Genomic DNA, 23,862 nt, shown 5'->3' with positions numbered 1-23,862 from the left:
CAAAGCTTTCCATTTATCAAAATAAACTTCTGTAATTGTGCATTCAGTTACTTCAAGTCCAGATTATGACTCAAATTTCATTCTTACATTTTTCATTTATGCTATGTATAGTTCTATTTTAGTTCCAAATCACACTTCATATAATTTTCTGTCCTTTTTCTCTGCTTCTATGACTTTTCATATCTCCTATCTTGTTTCTTTCATCTCCTTATTTCATTAAATTGTACTTAAATCTATTAAACTATTTGTTTGTATCATGTCTATGTAAATAAAAAAATTATTCATAAATAAAATATTGAAACCTTACAAAGGAAATAAAGTCATGACTTCCCAAACTTCAGAAAATAATTTTTAAAAAACAGTGAAATAAGCTGCTTGATCAGTATTTGACAAGATGTTTCTGAAACTTTCGGAGTTAATTGAGTTACTTTAAAAGAACATTAGAAAAACACATGCAAAGTGCCATTAATTCAGACTGTAGTTAGGAGAAGAGTTAACTAGATGAAGAGGTTAGGATGGAGATTCCAGATAGTTTGAATAGCATAGACATCAGCACAACAGCATGAAGAAAGGAAGCTTTAAGATTTAAAGTAGTCCCGTGTTGCTGATATGAAAAATGAGTAGGGAAAAGTGCCTTGAGGGGATACTAGAGTAGTAGCTACAGGAGAGATGGCAAAGAGCCTTTGTGCTTTAACAGAGGTTAAATATTATCATGAAAGCTTGAGAAATCATTGAAGAATTTTTAAACAGGGAGTAACAGGTTCAGATTTATATTTTATAAATATCATTTTCGAAGCAGTGGGTAATAAAAATGTCTGACAGCTGGTTTGGAGGTAATTAAACATAAAAAAATTAATAAGAAATTAGTAATGGACACTGAAAATCTGAAATTCTGGTTCAGTTCTGGTTCTATGGTCTCTAGGTCTGCCATCGCCCCAACCAAGTCAATCACCTTCCTCAAAGAGATAGTGAGGCTGAATTCACAATATGTGTCATCTCTGGTTTCACAAATTAATGCCCAAATCGTACACATCCCCTCCTCCAAAACACAAAAATCTTCACTGCACTAGCGTCTCCATAATGCTCTGTGATTAATTAATTAATTCATTCATTCATTCATATTCAGCACCCACACAGGTCCCATGTCTCAAACTCTTTCACTGTACCCTTTGGTACAAGATTTCCATAATCGCATAACTGCCGTAAATGCTCAGCATCCCCTTCTCTTCTTGGCATTCACCCAGTACAACCTGGATCTCCTTTGTGATTATTGCTTCCCCCGCAGCTATGTCAGGTGATGCTTATTTATTTCCTCTCACTTCCTGCATTTCAGAGATAGAAGCTGGGGTTGGTGTCTCTCCTTCCTATATGGCTCCTAAACAGTAACTCATCTACTCTCTTATACAAAATTCTGCTCTTTTGAAATGTATGCCAATTGGTTCTATACTCTTTTGCTCTCTCGTCTCGCATTTGCAGCCTCACTCAAGGAAGGCTTTGACACCTGCCTTACGGAATTCCTCCTCACACCAAGCTCTGTGTTCATCTTTGATGTCTTCAAGATATATAAGGATAACCCATCATAACACCATGTATGTTCATCAGCATAGACTAGATTACAAATAACTCCCAAATCTTGGTGGCTTTTTAGTAACAAACTTCCATTTCTCACTTAAGTTACATGTCTACCATGGGTTGGTTGAGGTTTATACTCAGTTAAATCACCACAAACTCAGATAAGCCTCCCCTGATTTTCCTCACCAGGTCAATACCACCTGATTATAATCTCACATAGAACTATGTATCTTTCCTCTTTAACGGCTACTATAGTTGCAATTTTGCATGTATTTTCTGTGATTCTCATTGTGTTTCTTGCTCATTTCTCTATAAGTCCTATCAGGGAAGAGGCTATGTCTGGTTTTGCTCCTTTTAGATTCTTCAATAATTAGCACAATACTATGCATATAATACGTATGCAATAAGTATTTATTGAATTAAATAATGGATAGAGGGATGAATAAATGAATTGATGAGTGGTAATGATATTGAATGTACACACACATGCGCATGTGCACACAGAAGAGTAGAAGATTTTAGGGAAGAAGTGGTAAATGCTATGCATTGAATGTGAGGTGCCTATGGGAAATCCAAGAGTAGGTGACCAAAAGGAAGGCTAAAGCTGGAGGGAGAGTTGGGGTTTAGAAATAGAAATTCGTAAATTATCAAAATATAAGTAGTAATTGATTTAAAAGCAGTAAATGCTTCCATGACAGACTGATTGCATTGAGGGCCCCAATTTAGGATCACCTTGTATCCATGCTCCCAATGCAGTTGACTTTGCAGCTCCTCCCATCAAAAAGTACAGGCTATTATGTTGCCCTTTGAAGATAGGCTAGCTTCGTGACATTTTTTGGCCAACAGAATGTGGCTAAATTTTAGATGGTGTGACAGTTCTGAACCTAGACATCAAGAGGTCTCCCATTCTATAACCCAGCCACTTCTAGATAAACAACAGCAGCAATAAAACAAAAAAACATCAGCTACTCTGTGAAGGATTAGGGACCATGTGGAAGACAGCCCAGTTTTACCAACTGAGGCCATACTAAACTAGACTATATATATACATAACCTCTAAATATGTGAGAAATTCCAGGCAAAATGAACAGAACTTCCTATTCACCCAAATTTGACAACAGATGTATGAGACAACCTAACTGATCTACAGGTTCGTGATCAACATTTGTTTATTGTTTTTAACCTACTGGATTTTGAAATGGTTTGTTTCACAACTGTAGTTAACTGACACTTCATGTAAGAGATAAAATGTTACAAAAATAAAATTGTGAGAAGTATTTTAATTTTTTAAGTTTCCTTAATCTTTTTTAGTATGGAAAATTTCAAACATATGCAAAAGTAGAGAATACCACATAACCCCCATATGCCATCATCCAACTTCAACATTTATCAACATATTGCTGATTTAATTTCATCTCTATCCCTACCCATTACCGCAACTACCACCTAGATTCTTTTGAAGGAAATTCCTGACATCCTATATCTCTTTTTGCAAAGAAATTTTAAATACGTGTTTCAGAAAAGACAATTTGAACTCTGAGGAAGAAACTAACCCAATGCTCTGCTAGAAGCTTGCTAAAGTGATGAAAACATATTTTAAAACAATTTCATTAAAATTAACTCATATAAGCTTGAACTTCAAAAGCCTAAAAGGAATTAGAAAACTGGAAAAGAAATCTCTTCCTTACTGATAAGGGGGCAGTGTTGGCCTTGCCAACACTGTATATTCATGTGTATATTCATGTGGAGATGACATTATTTTTCTTTAGAATCAAAAAAAGAGTTGTCACTCAAGCAAAGAGAAGGAAAACGATCTCTAATGGTAATCTAACTTCTGGATGAGACTCAGGGTTTTCTTGGAATAAAAGGAAACAAAAATAAAGGTTATTTTCCATATGATAATTAGCACCCATATTGGAGACGGTATCAGGGATGTAAAAATACCAAGTACCAATGACCTGAGGATTTTCTCACAATGAACTGTCCCATAAGTGTGTGCCTGTGGAGGAGGAGGAAATTTTTGTTGGCATAGACAAAAAGGGCGTTTAATGAGGCAGAAATAAAATTCCACATTTAATTCTTCTAAGTATATTTTTCCCTCAGAATATGCATTAGAGTTATTAAGTGATTTAGTTGAGTGAAATGTTTTAACAAAGACACTATTTTTGGTACAGAAAGAAATAGTGTTCAGAAGTATGTGCTAAGAACAGATACTTACAAACCACTACTCTTAGTGACAGCTGTCCAAAAGAGGTGTGGGAGAAATGAAAGGCTTTAACTAGATTCACTCATTCGTTAATAATAAACAACTTGATACAGGTCTTAGGGCCAAAATACTTGATGTGATTTTTATTTTAAAGTGAAAATTTTTGTAAGGCTGATATTTTGGTACATGTAAACTATATAAAGATGCTTTAATGTTTACTCCCATTTTTTTTCATGAAAGTCTCTGAGAGATTAAGAGTATCATGCAAGATTCCTCCTGTTAGAAATTTGAATATCTAGAAAAATTCCATGTCTTCTGGTACCTATCCAGTCATTATACTGTTATATTATAATTCTTCTCTTTAATAGATACAATTAAAAGAAGATGCAATATAGGTTTTGCATATATACCAAAACCTTGTCACTGTTAAAAAAACAAAACAAGACAGTTTATAATATCTTCAACATCTACTCTCTAGAAAGTCATCATTGATGATTCATCCTTAACATTGAATCCATGGCCAAATCCTATGAAAACAATAACCTAGTAGCTCTCCTGGCCTTCTGGATTTCCACTGTCATGGCCTAAATCCAGATTCTTAACACATCACATCTGGTTAGCTCTTGTAGCTGATGATTCTAGCATGGCATCCTTGTGTCTACATGAATGCTGCTTTCTACAAACATCTGACACCCTTAGTATAATGGCTTCTATCTAGCCTTGAGACCAACCTTGGTCTGTATGAAGGGCAAGCCAGAAATGCTAGAGAACTAATGTTCCTAGAAGAAGCCTTCAATCAGGAATGGACAGAGAGTTGGTAAAGAAGTAGCCCTGCTTCTTCTCCCCTTAGGTATGATAACTCTGAGGGCACATCTAACACTGTCTCACAGAGTTCTCCAGTGAACCTAGTTTCCAGTTGCACAGAGTAGTAATTGGATTTACAATGCACACTTTACTGGCTTCGGTCTTTGCCTCATCTCACTTCCCTATTGCTCTAGTGATGCTTTCTTGAGGTTTTCTTCTGGAGGAATCCAATTTAAGATAATGCTGTAGTTAGGTGTTGCTCCAAACCCTCCACTCAACCTCCCACACACTGCTGCTAAATGACCTCCCTAAAATTCAAATCTGATTTGGTCATCCACCTAATTAAAGTCTTCCACTGTCTCCCTGTACCTTTCAGTATAGTTTTAGCTCTTTAGCTTTGTACCCAAGAGCATAAACTGATGCCTTCCTACCTCTGTAGCTATATATAAGAACAACCCAAGTCATAGACACTTTGCTGTAGTCATATGCAATTAGAAAGCATATAAATTGATTCCAGCATTACTCTATTTCCCTACCTTGGATCTTCTCCAAGCCTCATTTTTTACCTAGCTAAGTTTTACTCCTGTATAAGTACTCAATACTTATATCCCCAAGAAGCCTTTCCTGATTTTTATTCTGAATTACATGCTTAATCTATGTATACATTACACTCTGTTCTTTTCTTTCTTGTAACCTCTGTCATATGAGACATTAATGATTGACTGAATTTTCTGTCTTGAAAGCCTATAAGATTCCTGATAACAAAGACTCTGACGTTGACTCTTGGCTATCACCTGGCCAAGAAGAGCTCTCATAAAGAATTTGTTAATAATCGTCTAGATGACTGTATATCTAAAATAATTCTCTCTATGACATTTAGGCCATCCTGGATCATCATGTCCACCTCCTGAGAAAAAATTCAAACACCTGAGCCTGAGATTCTACTCTCAAGTATTTCCCAAATCTATCCACTAGTTTCCTTTCTAGCTTCCTTCATTTCCTCCCATGCACCACCTTGCACTCTTCATTCTAGCCACATATATCTGTTGCTCTTCTCTTCTCAAAGCCCTTTTCCCAAATCACCAAGGCTGGCATCAGGCCATTCCCACTATGTAAATTAAAATATTCTTTCCATTTCTCTATCAAGAAAAATCCATCTCGTATAGTCTCAGTGCCCCCTATTCGGTGTATCTATCCCTGAGTCTTCCCCGTTGAAATAGTACTTTGTCATCATATCTCTAAAAGCATTTGCCATACAGTGATACACATAATTTTTTATGAGTCAGTCTTTCTTTCCTGGTTGATTGTGGCATCTTCAGGTCAATTTGTGTTTTATCCATTTTTCTTTCTATCCTCAGAACAAACTCTAGGCCGGTGTATATTAGGTGTTCAATATCTCTCTGTCATATGTACAAAAAAACAGAAGAGAACAATATCTCAGGTGAGTTACATATATTAAAAAGTATGTGTATATGTGTTTAGGTATATAAGTATGTCCATATGTATATTGTCTAAATAATTTAATGTTGGATACCTATAAAAATTCTAAACATATATAGCCTGATATTTGATGATCAGGCACTACCAATGAAGCAATTTTAAAGAAATGATAGATATCCTACGGAAAATAATATTTGTATGTAAGCAACAGAGAAAGTGTCTGGAGCAGTGTACATAAATAAATCTCTCCTAATAGGAAAGTAATCCCAAAGGTAATAATGAAAACCTGTAATGACAAAAATATATTGAGTCCTTTATCATGTAAGGGCACCAATAAAAACGATAATTCCTTTAAGATCAGATGTCTAGTTACTGCTCAGAGTAAACAAGTCTACCACTTCACATTGAAACAAAACAGGGAATTCAGACCCGCCAATTTTACAGCCTCCTTAAACCAGGGAAACCACAGACAACTCTTGCTGATGAGGAAATTATAGCAATTACAAAAATTGTCAAGGAAAGGCATGAGAATATATAAAAATTTAATGGCTTGACTTTAAGATCAGAAATTAATATTCATGATAAACACCAGAGTCAAGGACATAGAGCTTTGCACTCTAGAGTTAAAGGTCTTAAACTCTTATTTTAGCATAGCCATTAAGTACTGTTTAGACAAACAAAAATGTTATTTCCTCCAGGGGACTATTAGGGTAAAGAGAGAGCTGTCATATTCACCTAATTAATGAAAACAACATTCAGAGATCAAGAAAGTTTGATATTTTCAATTTTTTACTTTATAAACGAAAGCCTTTGAACAGACATCGATAACAGCAATTTTTGTTAGAAGTACAATTATTCAGAAATACCAATTTAGGAAGTAGTACAACATTTTTGTTCTTTTGTACAAGCTATCGACATGGGATTTCTACACTGTGTCAACAAGGTTAACACACAGGCTGTTATTCTGCACACTATTGGTTTCCTTAATTAAGAACTTTTCAGTAGTTGACTAATATGCAGTGTTCATTCATTTGAAGATCACAGCAGTGGAAATCTGGAAAGCTCCCTGCTATGTCTTCACTACCTATGATTCCATTTGTAAATTAAATTTAGCTGAAGAGGTAAATAGTTTTTGTAAAAATAATATTAACTCTAGAGTACATCTGTAACATTTTAGAAGGAAGATGTTTCCTTTATATTCAGTCTTCTGATATTTTGTAAGGAAGGAGTTATAAACCTTTATATTCATCCACTGTCAATCATCAATTCTTGAGACTCTATTATGTGCCGGGCACTGTGCTAGGTGCTGGATGTCTGCCATCAAGACACTCTTTGTACAGCATTTATGATTATATAAAGCACCTTGTTGCTCCTGAGTTTGTATGGGATGCATTTCTCTTTAAAAAATCACTGTTACCTGAATAGAAGTTGTTAAACTTAATGTGGATAAGAATCAAACGTATGTATGCACAGCCATCAGATTCCTAATTCTTGTTTCTCCAGAGGTTCTGATACAGTAGGTATGTAGTAGGATAAAGTATTCCTTTTTTTCTTTGTTTGTTTGTTTTCTAAACTAGCACCTCAGTGAATTTTTAAAATCTAATTATACATTAGACCATAATATGATAAACATTGATCAGTGGTTTTCAAACTTTGTTTGGTCACATTCCCCTTAAGTGATCTTAGAAAAACTCTTTAAACTTAACATCTGTTTTTTTGTAAGTTTAAATAAGTTTACTTATTTGTTAATAGGAGGGAGAATATAGTATATATTATATAAAGTGGAATAACATGAGAATTGACTAAGTGGAATGAATATTTCACAGCATGACTTGATACAGTAGGCTTTTAATGATTTTTTTGGATAATGCACGTTAATTATGAAAGTAAACAAGTAAAATTTATCACTGGTTTTATCAAATGCATCTTGAAAAGATGGTAGTCCTATAGAACTTTCCAATTACAATGAAACAATTCAGTATCACTACCTGTACTATATATTGTTTTGGCAGTTCTGAATTATGAATATACTAACAATGATTAAGCTTCAAACTTATCAGAAATTCCTATAAAACAGGCAGGAGAGGAAGATATCTGAGTTTAAGGGGCGTTGATATTTCAAACTAATATTTCAGACTATCCATTTGTCTGGCACCTACGTCCTTTTTATACTCTGCGGCAATGCGTCATGCTACAGTTTGGAAAGGGAGAGAGATGTGCCTTCCTCTTGTAATGTGAGTTATAAGGCAATTTTAGACAAGAGCATGTATGGAAGTTAAGGTTCCAGAGATGAATTTCATGGAAACTACTCTTGTGGGACACACGTGGAAATTCTTTGTGCAACTCCAAATGTACTCAGATTTCAGTTGGAAGAGTGCAGCCTTTGAGAGTGGGCCTAATACACAAAGTGGGCTAGGTCAGCCTGTCAGCTGATCTTAAGTGTTCTTTTCCTTCTAAAAGTCAGGGCACAAATAATTACTGTTATGAAGACTCTTTTCTGGAATATATTTCCAGCTACGAGTGTCTATTCTAATCCAGCTTAATTCTAGTCTGTCTTAATTCACTGCTGTGTTCTCAGTGGCTAGCCCAATGGCTCGTGTAGTGTAGATGCTTAATAGTCTAATGGAATGAATTAAATGAATACAATATCAAAAATTTCTAACCAATTTAATCACATCAACTTATATGTAATTAATCCCCAAACTTGTACAATAACAGAAATAGTATTCTTGTTTTAATGCAAATTCATTTCTAGTTTACCATACAGAGGATTGGACTACAGAGATTAAAGACCAGAATGACAGACTAAACCTCAATATTTAGGGTAGATAGGGTAAAGATTTGTTGTCAGGTATTTGCAACCAATCTTCAAATAGCTATAGAAAATTAATTAGAATAATAATTGTGTAGAAACCTTACTTATTTGAAGCAAATAGAGGAAGATCTGCCTGAATTATTGAAAAAAAAATTGTCAATTATAAAATCTTTTAGGTAAATAAATTATTGTGAGAAGCATTGATTATGAAATCAAATTTGGCTTGATTTTCAATACTTCTAAATATTAGTGTTGGGTTCTTGAAAATTACTACTTAACTTCTCTGGACCTCCATTGCTATTGCTGTTATTAATATGTAAAATGAGGCCGTCACTACAGAGAAATCTGAAATCCTTTCCACATCTACCTTACATTATTCTAGGCTAAATGAGAGCTATCCAGAAGAGTTTCTATTCTAAGAAATAGCGAAGAATGGCTTGTAATGACCATTTCGAAACAAATACTAAGATACACATGTGTCTATTTAAGATAAAGTAACATTAAAAATTCAGTTCTTCAGTTGTACTAGGACCACGGGATGACCTTAGAAATGAAAGCTCCATGCTGAGAATGTCAGAGCATAAAGCCTTGGAGCCTCAGCCATGTAAAACCCTGAAACTATCATAAAAAGTGCAGGAATATGTGTCTTATAACTATTTTACACGAGAGAATAAATGTATGTTGCTTAAGCCACTTCTCTGTAAATTGAAGTCTAACTAATCCAACCTGATGTGATATTGCTTTGAAATGATGCTTTTCTTTATTTTTTTATTGACTTTAAGACAATACAAGACATTTTCCTGAAACCACCAGGCCAGACTTCAAACATTGCTCATTCACTTCATAACCTTGACTCTTTTACAGGACTGTCTTTTATTACCTTCATGGGAGATAATAGATAGTTCCAGATTTATAATTGTGAGATATAATGAAATCAGTTAAAAGCTTATTCAATGACCTCTTTTAAGTTTTTATTTTATAACCTCAGATTCTGTATCATGAAGCAGTAACTAAATGGAGACCTGCCTGAAAGCTAGAAATGTCACTATAAAACTAGCATAAATCTAGGCCAGAGCAAACTCATGAGAAAAGTCATATTGATTCTTCCCCTAAGGTTTAAAGAAAACATATGTAAAGAGATTGTATGTATCTTATTCATAGTAACCTGGCTGGCTATTTATTTCCTGGGCAATGAGAAAATTTTTAGAAATCAGAATTAGAAATATTTGAAAGAGCAGAGACTTTGCCAGGTTATTCTTTTTCAGAAAAGTTGGAAAGGTAATTCTATAATTGGTTGTGAGTGTGACTTGGAATCTGAGCAAAAGGAATAGCTATTGAGAGCAGAATGCTTGTGTTTGTGTTGGGGAAAGGTATGGTGGTATTAAGAAAGTTAACATTTTTTAATTCTTTACAAAATTTTTTTGAAAGGTAAGGTTGTGAAAATTTTAAAAAGGAGGTTGTTCAAGAATGTGCATTACTCATTCAACAAATACTGATAGAGTACTTACCATGTACAAAATAAAAATAGGATATTGAGTCATCTCAGAATGTGTAAAGGGATACTTCTTAGCTACTACAAAAATGGCTACTAATGTCTCCCAATATCTGGGCCCCTTGTTCCTCAGTATATCAGATACTTTTGGTATTCCATGCACAATTTCTTCACTAGCTCTTGTACCCATCCTCCAACTACTGTGGGTGCTGACTGGTCCAGGCTCACACCTGTGACCTTTTCTAAAAACTAGCCTTAGCATGTCAAGAGCCACCTGGACAGAGATGCCTGCGAAGTTCAGGCCCAGACCCTTGCTTCAAGGCAGAATAAATTCTGTGATGTAATTTATGCTCCAGAGTTCACTGTTAGATGAGGCAACAGCTACACTTCTGAAAACACATGTTTGCCTGGATTCTTCCCCTGAAGGTTCCACCTGAGAGCACTCCCTCGATAGATCACTTGCACATGAATCCACGCCTTGGGCTTTTCTTTTAGGAAAGTAAATTTAAGATCCTTATAACAGTACTATTTTTATCAGGCACACGGTTACTACTAATAAAAACTACATATCCAAGCCACTACTACAGCTTGGTGTAATTATGCAAATAAATTCTAGCTGATGAGATGTAAGTAGAAGTTATGTTAAGTAACCTCTGGGACTTGTTCTTAAAGGTGGGAAGGATTATGCTCTTTGTCCTTTTCATTCTATATCTTGCTGCTTATAAACACTTGAATATGACAGATAGAGTTTCACCTTGGAAAATAAGGATGAGCACTATACCATAGAGAGGTCAGAGTGGGAAACACAGAAGAAACCTGAGGCCTAGACAATTAGGCAGACAACATATCAGCCCTGAAATGCTTACATTTGAACTTTTCCTTGAGAAACAAATCTCTCTTGTTTAAGCCACTGCTGTTTCTAAGATTTTTATTATATACAATAGCCTGTCTCCAAACTGATAACTGGTCAAAATTTCTTCTCTGTTCAGATCTCAATGATAATATATGTGCAGAGATGCAAAATTACATCTCTGCCCTTAAGACTCTAAGGGTCTATGGGAAAGACTAACAAGTAGACCAACAGAAAACCTATAAAGGACCCAAGGTCCCTTTCTTCATTCATTGAAATTCCGCATGGGAGAGCAATGATGGGGTAACACTATTTAAGTATTTCCTAGTGCAATGGCTTAAAGTCTAGGCAATTTTATTTCTCAAGACCCCATGCCTCAATTATTGTAAAAACTCCTTGCCTGTTTTCCATGTTCCAATTTCTCTAACCATTCATGCAATTGTTTCAAGATACTATCAAAAAAACCCACAAAAAACTGCTTTCAGCTCTTCATTCCCTGCTTGATACTTGCCCGCCATTCACATCTTAGCATCTTTTCTTTTTTATTTAACCATTTTTACAGTCATCCTTCTATCATCTACAAAAAAAAAAAAAAAGTTTTCTAACACAACTGGGATACTCGCTCTATTAGGAAGATATTGTGGCTTTTTCTTTGTTATTAACAACAACGGTTGCTACTGTTGATTTAACTGTTTGCAAGGAATTTTCTAGGTCAGAGGTTGGCAAACTATAGGCCACAGCCCAAATCCATCCCACCACCTGCTCTTGTAAATAAAATTTTACTGGAACACAGCCATGCCCACTTGTTTATGTATTGTGCATGGGTGCTGTCTTGCTACGACAGCAGAGTAATTGCAATAGGGACTATATGGACTGCAAACCCTAAAATTTTTTACCATCTGGCCTTTCATAGAAAAAGTTCGCCAACTCCTGTTCTAGACTATTATTTTATTTCTCTTGTATTAGTCCTCATGAAACCTTTCTAAAAGAGAAATCTGTCTCAATTACACTTTGTCTGGCCATGAGTTTAGTCTTCAAAGTACTGCTCAAATCACAGGTCCACCGTGAGCTCTTCTAAGAACAATCAATTCCTTTATTGTCTTCTCTACATTCATTAAGATTATTGTTCATATTTTTTACTTGGAAACTACATCCAAATTAGATTTAGAAAGAGCCTTGGATAATCTTAGCTTCATATTCAATTTTTTCACTAATACCAAATTTTGCTGATCAGCAGCTATTACTTTATTAGGGCTATTCACTTTCTCTTCCTTTACTGCATCAAAATTAGCAGTAATTTTTTTTGGGGAGAATAGTTTTTACAAATAAAAAATAATAATAATCATAGTACAAATGTATAGCCACCAATGTTATCTTGCTTGATTGTAAGTGACCTGTGTGCCTGGCACGAATTGTTTTCAATTTAAAAATTTCTTTATTATAATTACCAGTTACATCATATCATAGACTTTCAGCAATGTTTGTGAAATACGATAAATGTACATATAATGTCCATTACTGAAAAGGGCCCATAGTGACTCATTTTAACTAAAATAAAAAAAAAGAAAAAATACATAAAATCTGAGAACTAAACTTTATGCCCCCAATTGTCTAATAAATGTATCTTTTTCAGTAGCCTACCTCCTTCATATTAATTTGATACTTTCTGGAGAAAATTTCTAATTCTCTGTCTGCCCTGGACTTGACACCATTGATTTAAAAGAGTTCTCAAAGCTGTCTCTTTTATAGGACTTGGAAAGATTAGACAAAGCTTTTCTTAATCCACTGATCTGAGAAACTATCCCATCATCACTCCAGCAGAATTTATTTCATCTTCTTAGCTTAAAAAAAAATGGCTCTTTCTAAAGGCATCTATTTATTTATTTCCTGGATGGTAAAAAATATCTGCAAATTAAGTAGGCAAAATTCTCATAGCTCTTAGATTTTATTCCCATCAATTGGGTTTGTTGTTTTTGAAAAGAAAGAACTCAGAAAGATAGCAATCTGGCTAATTATTACTCTGTTCAAAAATAGTTCAATCCTTTAGAAAACGCCTTCATGTCTCAAACATGGAAAGATAGCTAAACTTAGCATCTGTTCTAGGTTGATCTACCATCTCAGCACCATCTCCAAGCACTATCAGAGTTATGCAACTGGAAAATGTCATTGAAGCTTATTATGGCAAGAAAGATGTTCTCACCAAAAAATATAAAAAGAGTGCCTGATGTACAGCTCTACAATTTTAATATATCATTCATAAGAGACTCTACATCTAGACTTAAAATCTTATTTTAAAGACTTTCACTTGTATATAGCTTTTCTTAAAAAGAACTAGCTTAGGTGGTTTTAATTGTATTTTTTATAACCTATAAATTACAGCTGATATTCTCATGGGTATACTCTGGTTTCAATTAAGAGAGGCAGTTTAAAAATAAGGAAACCAAGATTGTGAAACTATGCTAGGTCCTTGGAACATACATACATATGATCATTAAAATTTCTGGATAGGATGTAAAACATTTATATTCACTTTGATTGCCTTGAACAAATTATGAAGACTCCTTGGGGTATAAATGTTTAAGACTTTCTGAAATGAGTCTGACATTATATATCCTTTGACCCAAGAATGACTTGACTTTTAAACAATAATCAGAGGAAACATTAATAAATATTAAAATTATAATTGATCACACAGATTAAAATTAGTTACTTAAATTGTTTATACTACAGTTATAGCAGTTACTTGTTGTGGGTCTATCAGACCTAACATTTTATAACTTTCAACTTCTACCTGGTGACAGTGAAGGTATATTCTGTGAAAAGATAGAAAACTGTCTTTTGAAATACCAAAAATCATGATATAGAATAAACGGTTCATAATTTATGTTAGTTTCAGATAAGAGATATCATAAGAAATAGGATTCTTTTATTTTTCCACGGGAAATGATAGAAATCAGAAAATTGTATAGTTTTGTTTATAGCAATGGTTTCCGTAAGGTATTCTAAAGAACACTTACTCCAATCACTCATTATCTCATTCAATAAATATTTGAGTGCCTTCTCATTGACAAACATCTCACATTGATTCTGAAAAGGAAAAATGAAGGTGGTGATAGGTTTGGAATACCATACTCTATCATCCAAAGAAGGTAGTTAAGAAGGTTTGTGAGGCAAACCCTAAGACTCTTAACTAGGAGGGTATATGAGGCATACCCCAAGACCCTGAGAGGCATACCCAAGATGGCTAAATGTAGTTATAGCTAGGCAAAAACTGTCTAAGAATCTTTAGTGCATTGTCCTCCAGTACCATGAGTTGAACAGCAAAGTAGAGAGGCATCTGTCTTAAAGATATTTGTGGGTATGGTTTCTGCTTAATGGAGAAGATTATAATTTAATACATAGAAGCCTCACAGCATTTTAAAGAATTATACTCCCTTGTACTAAAAGAAAACAGATAAAGTTCAAATTGAAAAGAGGCCTCTGGGCCCTTAACTTTCTATGAAAAGGAAGAGGAGGATCCAAGAGGACTATGTTCGGTAAGCAAAACTGGGCCCTAATAAAGAAACTGGTGACATGTGCCCAGCTGTATTTTAAAATTGCTATGGGCCAGTAACCATTCTTTATCTCCCATCTTACCCCCCATTTCAAATGGGCCTGTATAGTTGAGGTATGCTATGATAGGTGTATGAGGGACAGATAACATGTTCTATTTCACAGAGCATTGGATCAAGAGAAGCCACTCCTGAGCTGTTGCACTCAGGGAACTATGAGTGAAGAACATCATTCACACGCAGAAGGGACTTATATAATGAGATCATGGACTTCTAACCTGACCCTGATTCCACAGTAAGATAAGATTTTGAAGGTCTTAGGAATGGGGAGAGTGTACTTTGCATGTATAAAAACATTAATTTTTAGGGTTCCAAGGGCAGACTCTGTTGGACTGTTACTTTGGTGGCCCTACCAATGAACCACACCTCACAGAATTCAAGCTCTTATAAAAATCTTCTCCCATATTAGCTCTAGACTTGGATCATGGGACATTAGTAAGTATGATTCAAACAGATGTTTTATAAGTGTTTATACATTCTGAGTTGCCGTGTAAAAGTCTGGCTATTCTGCTGGAAAGATAGATGGAAAGATCACACATGGAGAGAGAGAAGCCCTGAAAATTCAGAGAGAAACAGGCTCAGCAAACCCTGCATTGTATTTGGTTCTAGCCACAGGTGACTACAGGCAAGATCAGCAGAAGAACCACACAGCTGTGTCCAGCCCACATTGCAGAATCATGTGCAAATATAATGTTTCTTGTTTGAGTTTTGGAGTTTTTTCCCCCCGTGATAGCTAACTAAACAATTGTCACTAGAGCAGTTTGAGAAAGGTGGAAAGCAAATAAACATAATTTGGATTTTCTTCAAGTTATTCATGTGGGCAATGAAAAAAAATGAGTTTCAGATGAATGAACAAAGAGTGAAAAAATAGTGAAATCTGCAAAGAGCAGGCAGGATTGTAAGAATACAGCATGTTACTATGTTGTTCCTAAAGTCCCGAGGTCTCTCAACAGTCCTTCTTTCCACCTTTCAGAGAATTCTTATGCTTGTTTGCTGTGTGATAGCCAAGATTTTTAGTTGTAAGAGGGAAGACTTGGGAGGAACCTCATTGTATTCTAAACTAATTATTTTTATAGTACCTATAGAAATTTATTACACATTTATTTTCTCTTACGTAAACTACTTGAGGGTAAAAACTTTTAAAAAAATCTTTGTAATCTTACCATTAGCATTATTACTTATAACAGAGTGATCAGTAGGTGTTTGTTAAATGGATGAATGGATAAATGGATTCCACTAAGTACCTTTTGGTAGATGTTTAATATGTACTTTCAATGAGAAAGAAGAGTTATTTGGTCTTTTAAAGAGAACATCAAGACTTGGGCAAAGGAACTAGATACCACATAGAACACATTATAGATATGTCATTTAAAAATTATGTTTTTAGAAATTTTAACACGCAAAAATCATCACATTTCTATACACTAACAATGTACATGTTGAAACTGAAATTAAAAAGACAGTACCATTTACAAACACTCCAAAGAAAGTAAACTACTTAGCTATAAATTTAACAAAATGTGTACAGGATTTGTGCTATGGTTTGTCCCCTCTGAAACTCATTTTGAAATCTGATCCCCAATGTGGCAGAGTTGGGAGATGTTTGGGCAATAGGGTTGGATCCCTCATGAACAGATTAATGCCTTCCCTGGGGTGGGGGCCGGTGGTGAGTGAATTCTCACTCTCTTGGGAATGGATTAGTTCCCATGAGAGTGGGTTGTTAAAATGAGACTGGATTCCTGAGTTTCTCTCCCTTACTTCCTCTCCCACCATGTGCCTTTGCACAGACTCCCCTTCCATTTTCTGCCATGAATAGAAGAAGCCTGAGGCCTTTACCAGATGGAGCTGTGCAATTGTGGATTTCCCTGCCTCCATAATTGGGAGCAAAATAAACCTCCTTTCTTTGTAAATTACCCAGTCTCAGATATACTGTTATAGAAACACAAAACAGACTAATACAATTTGCATGCTGAAAATTATAAAATAATGAAAGAAATCAAAGAAAGGAATGCTAAATAAATAAAAAGACATACTATGTTCACAGACTGAAAGACTCAATGTAGCAAAAATATCAGTTCTCCTCAAATTGATCTATAGGCTTAATGCAATTGCTATAAAAATTCTGGTAAGTTTTTTTATATTGTTGGCATACACAAGCGTATGTTAAAATGTACATGAAAAATAACAGGCCCTACGATAGGTAAAACAATCTTGAAAAAGAAAGATAAAGTGGGAGGACTCACTCTTCTTGATATTAAGGCTACCATATAGCTACACTAATCAATATAGTGTGGTGTTGGTAGAGGGACAGACACATAGATCGAAGGTACAGAACAGAGAATGCAGAAATCAACCCACACAAATATGCCCAATGAATTCTGAATAAAAGTAAAAAAGCAGCTTAATGGATAACACATAGCCTTTTCAACAAATGTTGCTGGAGTAACTGGACATCCACCCAAAAAACTTAAACCTTGACCTAAATAAACCTCACATCGTATGCAAATATTAACTCAAAATGGATCACAGACTTAAATATAAAATGTAAAGTAATCCAAATTTGCCATTTTTTATTTTAAAATTAAAAAAAATAAAACAAGAGAAAATCTTCAGTACCTAGAGCTAGTCAAAAAGTTCTTATACTTCAGATCAAAAGCATGACCCATAAGTGGAAAAATTCATAAATTGAATGTCATCAAAATTAAAAACAAATCCTGTGTGAAAAGGACACTGTTAAGAAACTGAAAGACAAGCTACCATCTGGTAGAAAATATTTGCAAATCACATAACTGAAAAAGGACTAATATCTTGAACATACAAAAATTCTCAAAATTCAACAAGAGGACACAATTTAAGTATAAAATGGGTATAAACCATGAACACTCACTTTACTGAAGAGGGTAGAGATGGCAAATCAGCACACGAAAATATGATAGTCATTATTAGCCATTAGAGAAATGTAAATTGAAATCACAATGAGATATCACGATATGCCTACCAGAATGGCTACAATTAAAAATAGTGGGCAAAAGACCTAAACAGACATTTGTCAGAAGAAGACTTAGAAATGGCCAAGCACATGAAAAAATGCTCAAAATCACTAATCACTAAGGAAATGCAAATTAAAACTGCAATGAGATATTACCTCATCCTAGTTAGAATGGCTATTATCAGCAAGACAGAAAATAATAAATGCTGATGAGAATGCAGAGAAAATAGAACCCTCTTAAATTGTTAGTGAGAATGTTAATTGATACAGCCATTGTGGAAAATAGTATGGAGATTCCTCAGAGAAAAAAAAAATAGATCTACCCTACAACACGTCTATCTCACGACTGGGTATACACCCAAAGGAATTGAAATCAGTATAACAAAAAGACACTTGCACTCCCATGTTTGTCACAGCACTAATAATAATAGCCAAGAGATGGAATCAACCTAAAAGTCCATAAACAGATGAAAGGTTTAAAAAGAGCTGTGGTATATACACACAATGGAATACCACTCAGCTATTAAAAAAAAAAAATGATATCCTATCATTTGCAGCAACCTCAATGGAACTGGAAATCATCATGTTAAGTGAAGTACGTCAGGCATGAAGAGACAAATACTGCATGATCTCACTCATATGTGGATTCTGAAAATATAAATAAAAATAAAAACTAAGTGGTTGTCATAGATGTAGAGAGTAGAGTAATGGTTACCAGAGGCTGGGGTGAGGGAAGGAGAAGTGGTGGACTAATGGGTACAAAACTATGCTGTCTACCCTAAGTGATTCATTGTGCAGTATATGCCTGTATTGAAATAACACATTGTACCCCACAAATATGTACAAGTAAATGTTAAGATATTTTGAATTAAAAAATAGTGATAACACTAGATATTGCAAGGATGTGGAGAAAATGGATCATTCATACATTGCTGATGGGAATGCAAAATGGTACTTCCTAAAATGTTTTGGCAGTTTCTTATAAAACTAAACATGCAACTATCATACAGCCCATATTCACTCTCAGAAAAATTAAAATGTATGTCCACCAAAATATGGTACATGAATGTTCATAGGAGCTTTATTTTTAATAGCCAAAAATTGGAATGAACCCAGATGTCCTTCAATGAGTGAATAAACACTGTGGTCCATACTACGGAATACTACTCAGCAATAAAAAGGAATGAACTATGGATACATGCAACGACTTAGATAAATTTCAAAGGAATTGTGCTGAGTGAAGAATCCAATTCTAAAAGGATATATACTGTATGATTCCATTTATATTGCATCATTGAATTGACAAAATTGTAAATAAATAGAACAGATCAGTGGTTGCTGGGGGTTTGAAATTGGGGTTGGGTAAAAATGGATATAGCTGTAAAAGGACAACAGGAAGGAACCTTGTGGTAATGGCATTGTTCTGTATCTTGACCATATCAATGTCAGTATCTTGATTGTGATACTGTTCTACAGTTTTGCAAAATGTTAACATTGAGTGATGCTGAGTACAGGATACATGGGATCTCTCTATATAATTTCTTGCAATTGAATATGAATATGCAACTATCTCAAAATGAAACAAATTAAAAATGGGGTGCTAAACAACTTAGTCTGCTACCATTTGTGGAGCAGTGCAATGCTTACATGTGCACCAGCTAGCTCTGCATATGAAACTGCTAATAGGGCATAACTCTGAGAAGGAGAATTAAAAAGTTAGAGGTCAAAAGTATAGGAACAATTTTTTTCAGGTGATGCACATGCTAAATATCCTGATATGATCACTGCATTGCGAATGTAATTAATTCCATGCATTTGTATGTTTAAAAAGGCTTAAAATAGCAATCCTTATGTCATACATCTTTTACCACCAGAAAAAGGGAAAAAAAGTTTAGGAAATTTTATTTTTTGTAAAATAAAGATCATTCTTTTAGATGACAATAAAATAAATAAAAGAAATTGTCACACAGCTCATCGCCACTCAGCTTGTCGTGTAAAAACTAAACTAAAAACTCAAGAAGGAGAAAACTGAGTTAAAAGGCCAAGTAGTATGGAGCAAAGTATCATGTTGTATTATACTGTCCAAAACAGATATGGAAGGAAGGGAGTAGGAGCAATCTAGTTCATTTCATGATGGTACTCTCAGGCGCTGCTATTATTTACACCATTTAATTGCACATATTTAGGTTTAAAAGCAAATTAGCTGTGCATGAAAGTCTTGTTAAACCATTTCATTGACAAGTTAATACCCAGAACACTTATCAAAAAACTAGAATCTTTGAATAGAAACTGTAGTGGATTGAATGCCCCCCCCCCCCACACCCAAATTCACTAAAGCTTGAATTGTGTCTCCCAAGTTTTATGTATTAGAAACTTGGTCCCCACTCTGACTGTTAAGAAGTTGGGAAGTCCTATTATGGTAACTGAAGGGTGGGGCTGTGAAGAGGTGATTGGATTGTAGGACCATGCTCTAGTGAATGGATTAAAAATGGTGGTCAGGGGCATGGTTCTGAGGGCTTTAAAAGAAGTGTGAATGGGGAGGTTAGGCTCTCTCTGCTGTCTCTGTTTACACCATTTTGCAGTATGAGACCCCTAGGTCACTGTCACCACCACCAAAGCCTTTACCAACTGTGTTCCCTAGACTCTGGACTTCCCAGCCTCTGAAACTGTAAACAATAAATTTCATTTTCCTTATAAATCACCCAGTTCCAGGTATTTTGTTATAGGCCACAGAAATGGACTAATACAGAAGCTAACATTTTCAAACTTCCAAAATTCTTTGCAAGTGGATTATTTAAAAACAAATGGTGACAGTTTTGTGGCCTGCTAACTAATAATGTACCAAAATGTCAGTGACTCAACTAACAATACTTGGGCTCCCTTCATGTCAACACCAATTCATGTTATTTCAAATGCTGTTTATAAATATTTGGGGTACCACTTTCTAAATTGGAAAAGGAAGCCACAGTAAAACTAGCTTCAAATCAATTGGTGTATTTGAATTTCAGTGACAAAAGTATCTCTTTCTGCAGCTTATCACTTTCTCTAGAATGCCATTTCACACACATAAAACTTTAAGGTGTTTGTCTTTTAGTTTCACCTCCCATTAAAATGTAGACATATGAACAAGGGGCAAATGTCATCCTTTTGGAAACATTTCAACCTTTCATTCATTATTGCAACTGTAAATTCAGATGCATTTTGATGCAGTTTCTCAGAGCACTGGATCACAGTGTATATTTAAACAAGTCAAAGAATTGCAAACTCAGTGCTTTCGAAATTCAGATTATTAATGTGAAAACATCATTATTTTTTCATCAACAATAAGTAATGAATGAAATGAAGTGTTAGACTACAGGCATTCAACTCGATTTTAATCTCAGATAAATGAGGACACGCATTTGAAGAATCACCTCTACACACGCACGAGCAATCAGAAATAATGATTTTTTGAAAGAAACACAGCAGATATGAAATTCAAATCAAATTACTATTGGTCGAGTGAGAATATAGCCTGTCGCAACAGTACTCTTTAACTGCACTAGTATGACATTTATCGATGCCTCTACAAACTTCTACTTTTATTAAGAGTTATGTTTGAACATAGAAGGAGGGGTAGACCCTAAGAGAAAGAACAAGACATTGCACTTGTTCTTTTAAAATCCATTAGACACTTTTTCCGACCACGACCCTTTATGAATATTTATTTATATTTTCCAACATTAACTCTAACTTATGATATATGTTGTCAGCATTAAAAAGGTACATTTCTGTTTAACTTTTATGTGACTTTGTCCTGTTTTAATGCCCTGACACACCTGTAGCCACGGCTCAGCATAAAGGTAATTCTTACAGGCAACAGTGAGAGACAGGCAAGCGCCTATGACAGAGGAGCGATAGGTGCCGAGAAGAATTTCATAAGTGGAAGTCAAATTTTTACTTGAAAAACACACTAGGTGATTCTGAGACTTTCTCCGAGTTGAAAATCAGCTGCTTTAGTTTTTTCTTTATTTATCTGAATAAGCTGAAATGCAGAGAGCCAAATAAACAGATTTAAACACACTCTCTATATGCCTGTACCCAGCTTGCTAATGTTCTAATAGTCTAATGACATTCACGATCACTCATGCAGGGTGTGATTCACAATCCATGAAGGGCTAAATGCTTAAACTGAGATTTTTAACTGCTAATGTGTAACATGGATACTGTTTCAACGTGTTATCATTAAACAAACTACATATGTCTCTTCCATAAGCTGACAAAGATTTGTAGATGTGCGATGAGTTTTTTGGGGAATAAAAGCAGAGACTTTTTAAATTAATTTTGGTATTGTCCCTGAGAGACTTGGGAAAATTTTTGTATTGACCTGTCAGTTTTAGTTAAAATGATCTGGAACACAACCTTCGTATTCCCTAACATGGCAATGCTACACTCCTCTTCTTGGGCACATACACACATTACCTAAATCATCTTTGCAGATGTGTGTGAAACAGAGGTATCTGTGCTCTATCTGTCTGTGAAGGGCAATAACAAAACGTTACAACCCATTTAGCAATAAACTATGCATCCTTTCTGCAAGTCTTTGCTTACATTTTATTTGCAACATTTCACCTCCTTCATAAATTTTATTTCATAGTCTTCAGTAATTTCTGGCAACATAAGTAGATACCCAGATGGTATCTCTTTTCTCCATAAGCTAGAAATAATGTCTCAATATAAATTCCAATCCCATCTTTTTTATGATTTAGAGTAAATTACAGAAAGCAGCAACACACACAAATATTGAGACAATACCTTTAGGTGAAAAAGATAGCAGCAAAATTTAAGTATGAGAAAGCAGTATGTGATTTCATTGATTCAGCAGTAACAGAATTAAAAGGATACCTGATCACACATGCGTAGAGACCACTGTCCTGTAGCAACGTTGGCCGGAACCAAATGGAGTCTTCTTCTTTGCTCATTCTACTTCCATCAAAGGCTATCGGCTCTTCAAAGTCTCCAGGACCAGAGCTTTTGTACCACATCAAACTGAGTCCAGCACTTTGGGCAAGGGAGTAATTTGCTCTAATATAACCATAAAAAAGTGCACATTTGATTCGAACCGGCTCTCCCACCAAAACTTGGTATTTCTTGATATCGATGGACCAATCAGTGCATCCATCAGCTATAGTAAAAAAAAGAGAAAGAAAAAACATTAGAGAAAAAATTAAGCAATCAGTTCATTCATTCATTCAACAAATACTTACTGATCATGTATATTGGGTCAGATTTGACTCTAGGCACACAGGATATGGAAATGAATAAAACTGAGGATGGCTCTGAAAAGCAATTTACTCTGCTAACAATTTATTCTTCACTTAATCTGTGACTGCTGGTATTTATTAGTTTGTTCCAGTGTGCTGGTTATTGAGTTATTGCCTTTCACTTCTAAATATACCTTTTTGCCTGCTCTGTTAAAATAGATCTGAGCCTTTCAAATATTTTTCCTTCACTAGCTGGCACTGAAGTTTTGTTAGTAGAGGGTGCTGGAGAGAGATTGCAGAAGGAAAGGGTTTTGCTTCCTAGTTCCAGGATGCTCACTTAGCAGGCTTTTGCAGTGTGCAAGGCTTTTCCTGCACCTGGCTTCTGCAGGGCAGAGTAGCCAGCAACTTGGTGATGGTTTAGCAGAGTCTCAGGTGAAATATGCTCCCATGAATAGCTTTCCCAGGGACCTTAGAGGAGGATGTCTGTCAACTTCCAGAGAACAGATTTCCAACAAGTTCTGCTAGTGGAGGAACTCGGTGACTTCTGCTATTCATCAAGTTATGATTATACCTTCCCAATAAGGTTTGGATCTCAGATCTGGGGATAAAAGGATAGGAACTTTTCCTTGGGTGCTCTATCTCAGCCCTAGAAGTAATGGCAATCATTCCTCTATTCTTTAGGGCTGTCATTTGATACGGACTGTGTTATAAATGTTTGTAAACCTCGCCCTCCCCACCAATTCACATATGCCCAATGCGATAGTAGTTGAGGATGGGGCCTTTGGGGGAAGCAGTTAGGCTTAGATGAGGTCTTGCGGGTGGGACCCTCCTGATAAGATT

General features: G+C 35.3%; 1 protein-coding gene across 1 annotated transcript in view; it reads right to left on the bottom strand.

Moving 5' to 3' along the window:
• Nucleotides 1-22,938, bottom strand: part of IL1RAPL1 (interleukin 1 receptor accessory protein-like 1) — a 628,540-nt gene extending 605,602 nt beyond the window's left edge. The window contains exon 1 of the mRNA XM_008566696.1: nt 22,664-22,938. Within this exon, the coding sequence (XP_008564918.1) occupies nt 22,664-22,803 (140 nt within the window). The 5' untranslated portion in view covers nt 22,804-22,938. The remainder of the gene's footprint in view (nt 1-22,663) is intronic.
• Between the last annotated feature and the right edge of the window lie 924 nt (nt 22,939-23,862).

Source organism: Galeopterus variegatus, unplaced genomic scaffold (genome assembly GCF_000696425.1).
Source record: "Galeopterus variegatus unplaced genomic scaffold, G_variegatus-3.0.2 Scaffold264, whole genome shotgun sequence".
NCBI classification, from domain to species: Eukaryota; Metazoa; Chordata; class Mammalia; order Dermoptera; family Cynocephalidae; genus Galeopterus; species Galeopterus variegatus.
This window is presented reverse-complemented; position numbering and strand designations above follow the sequence as displayed.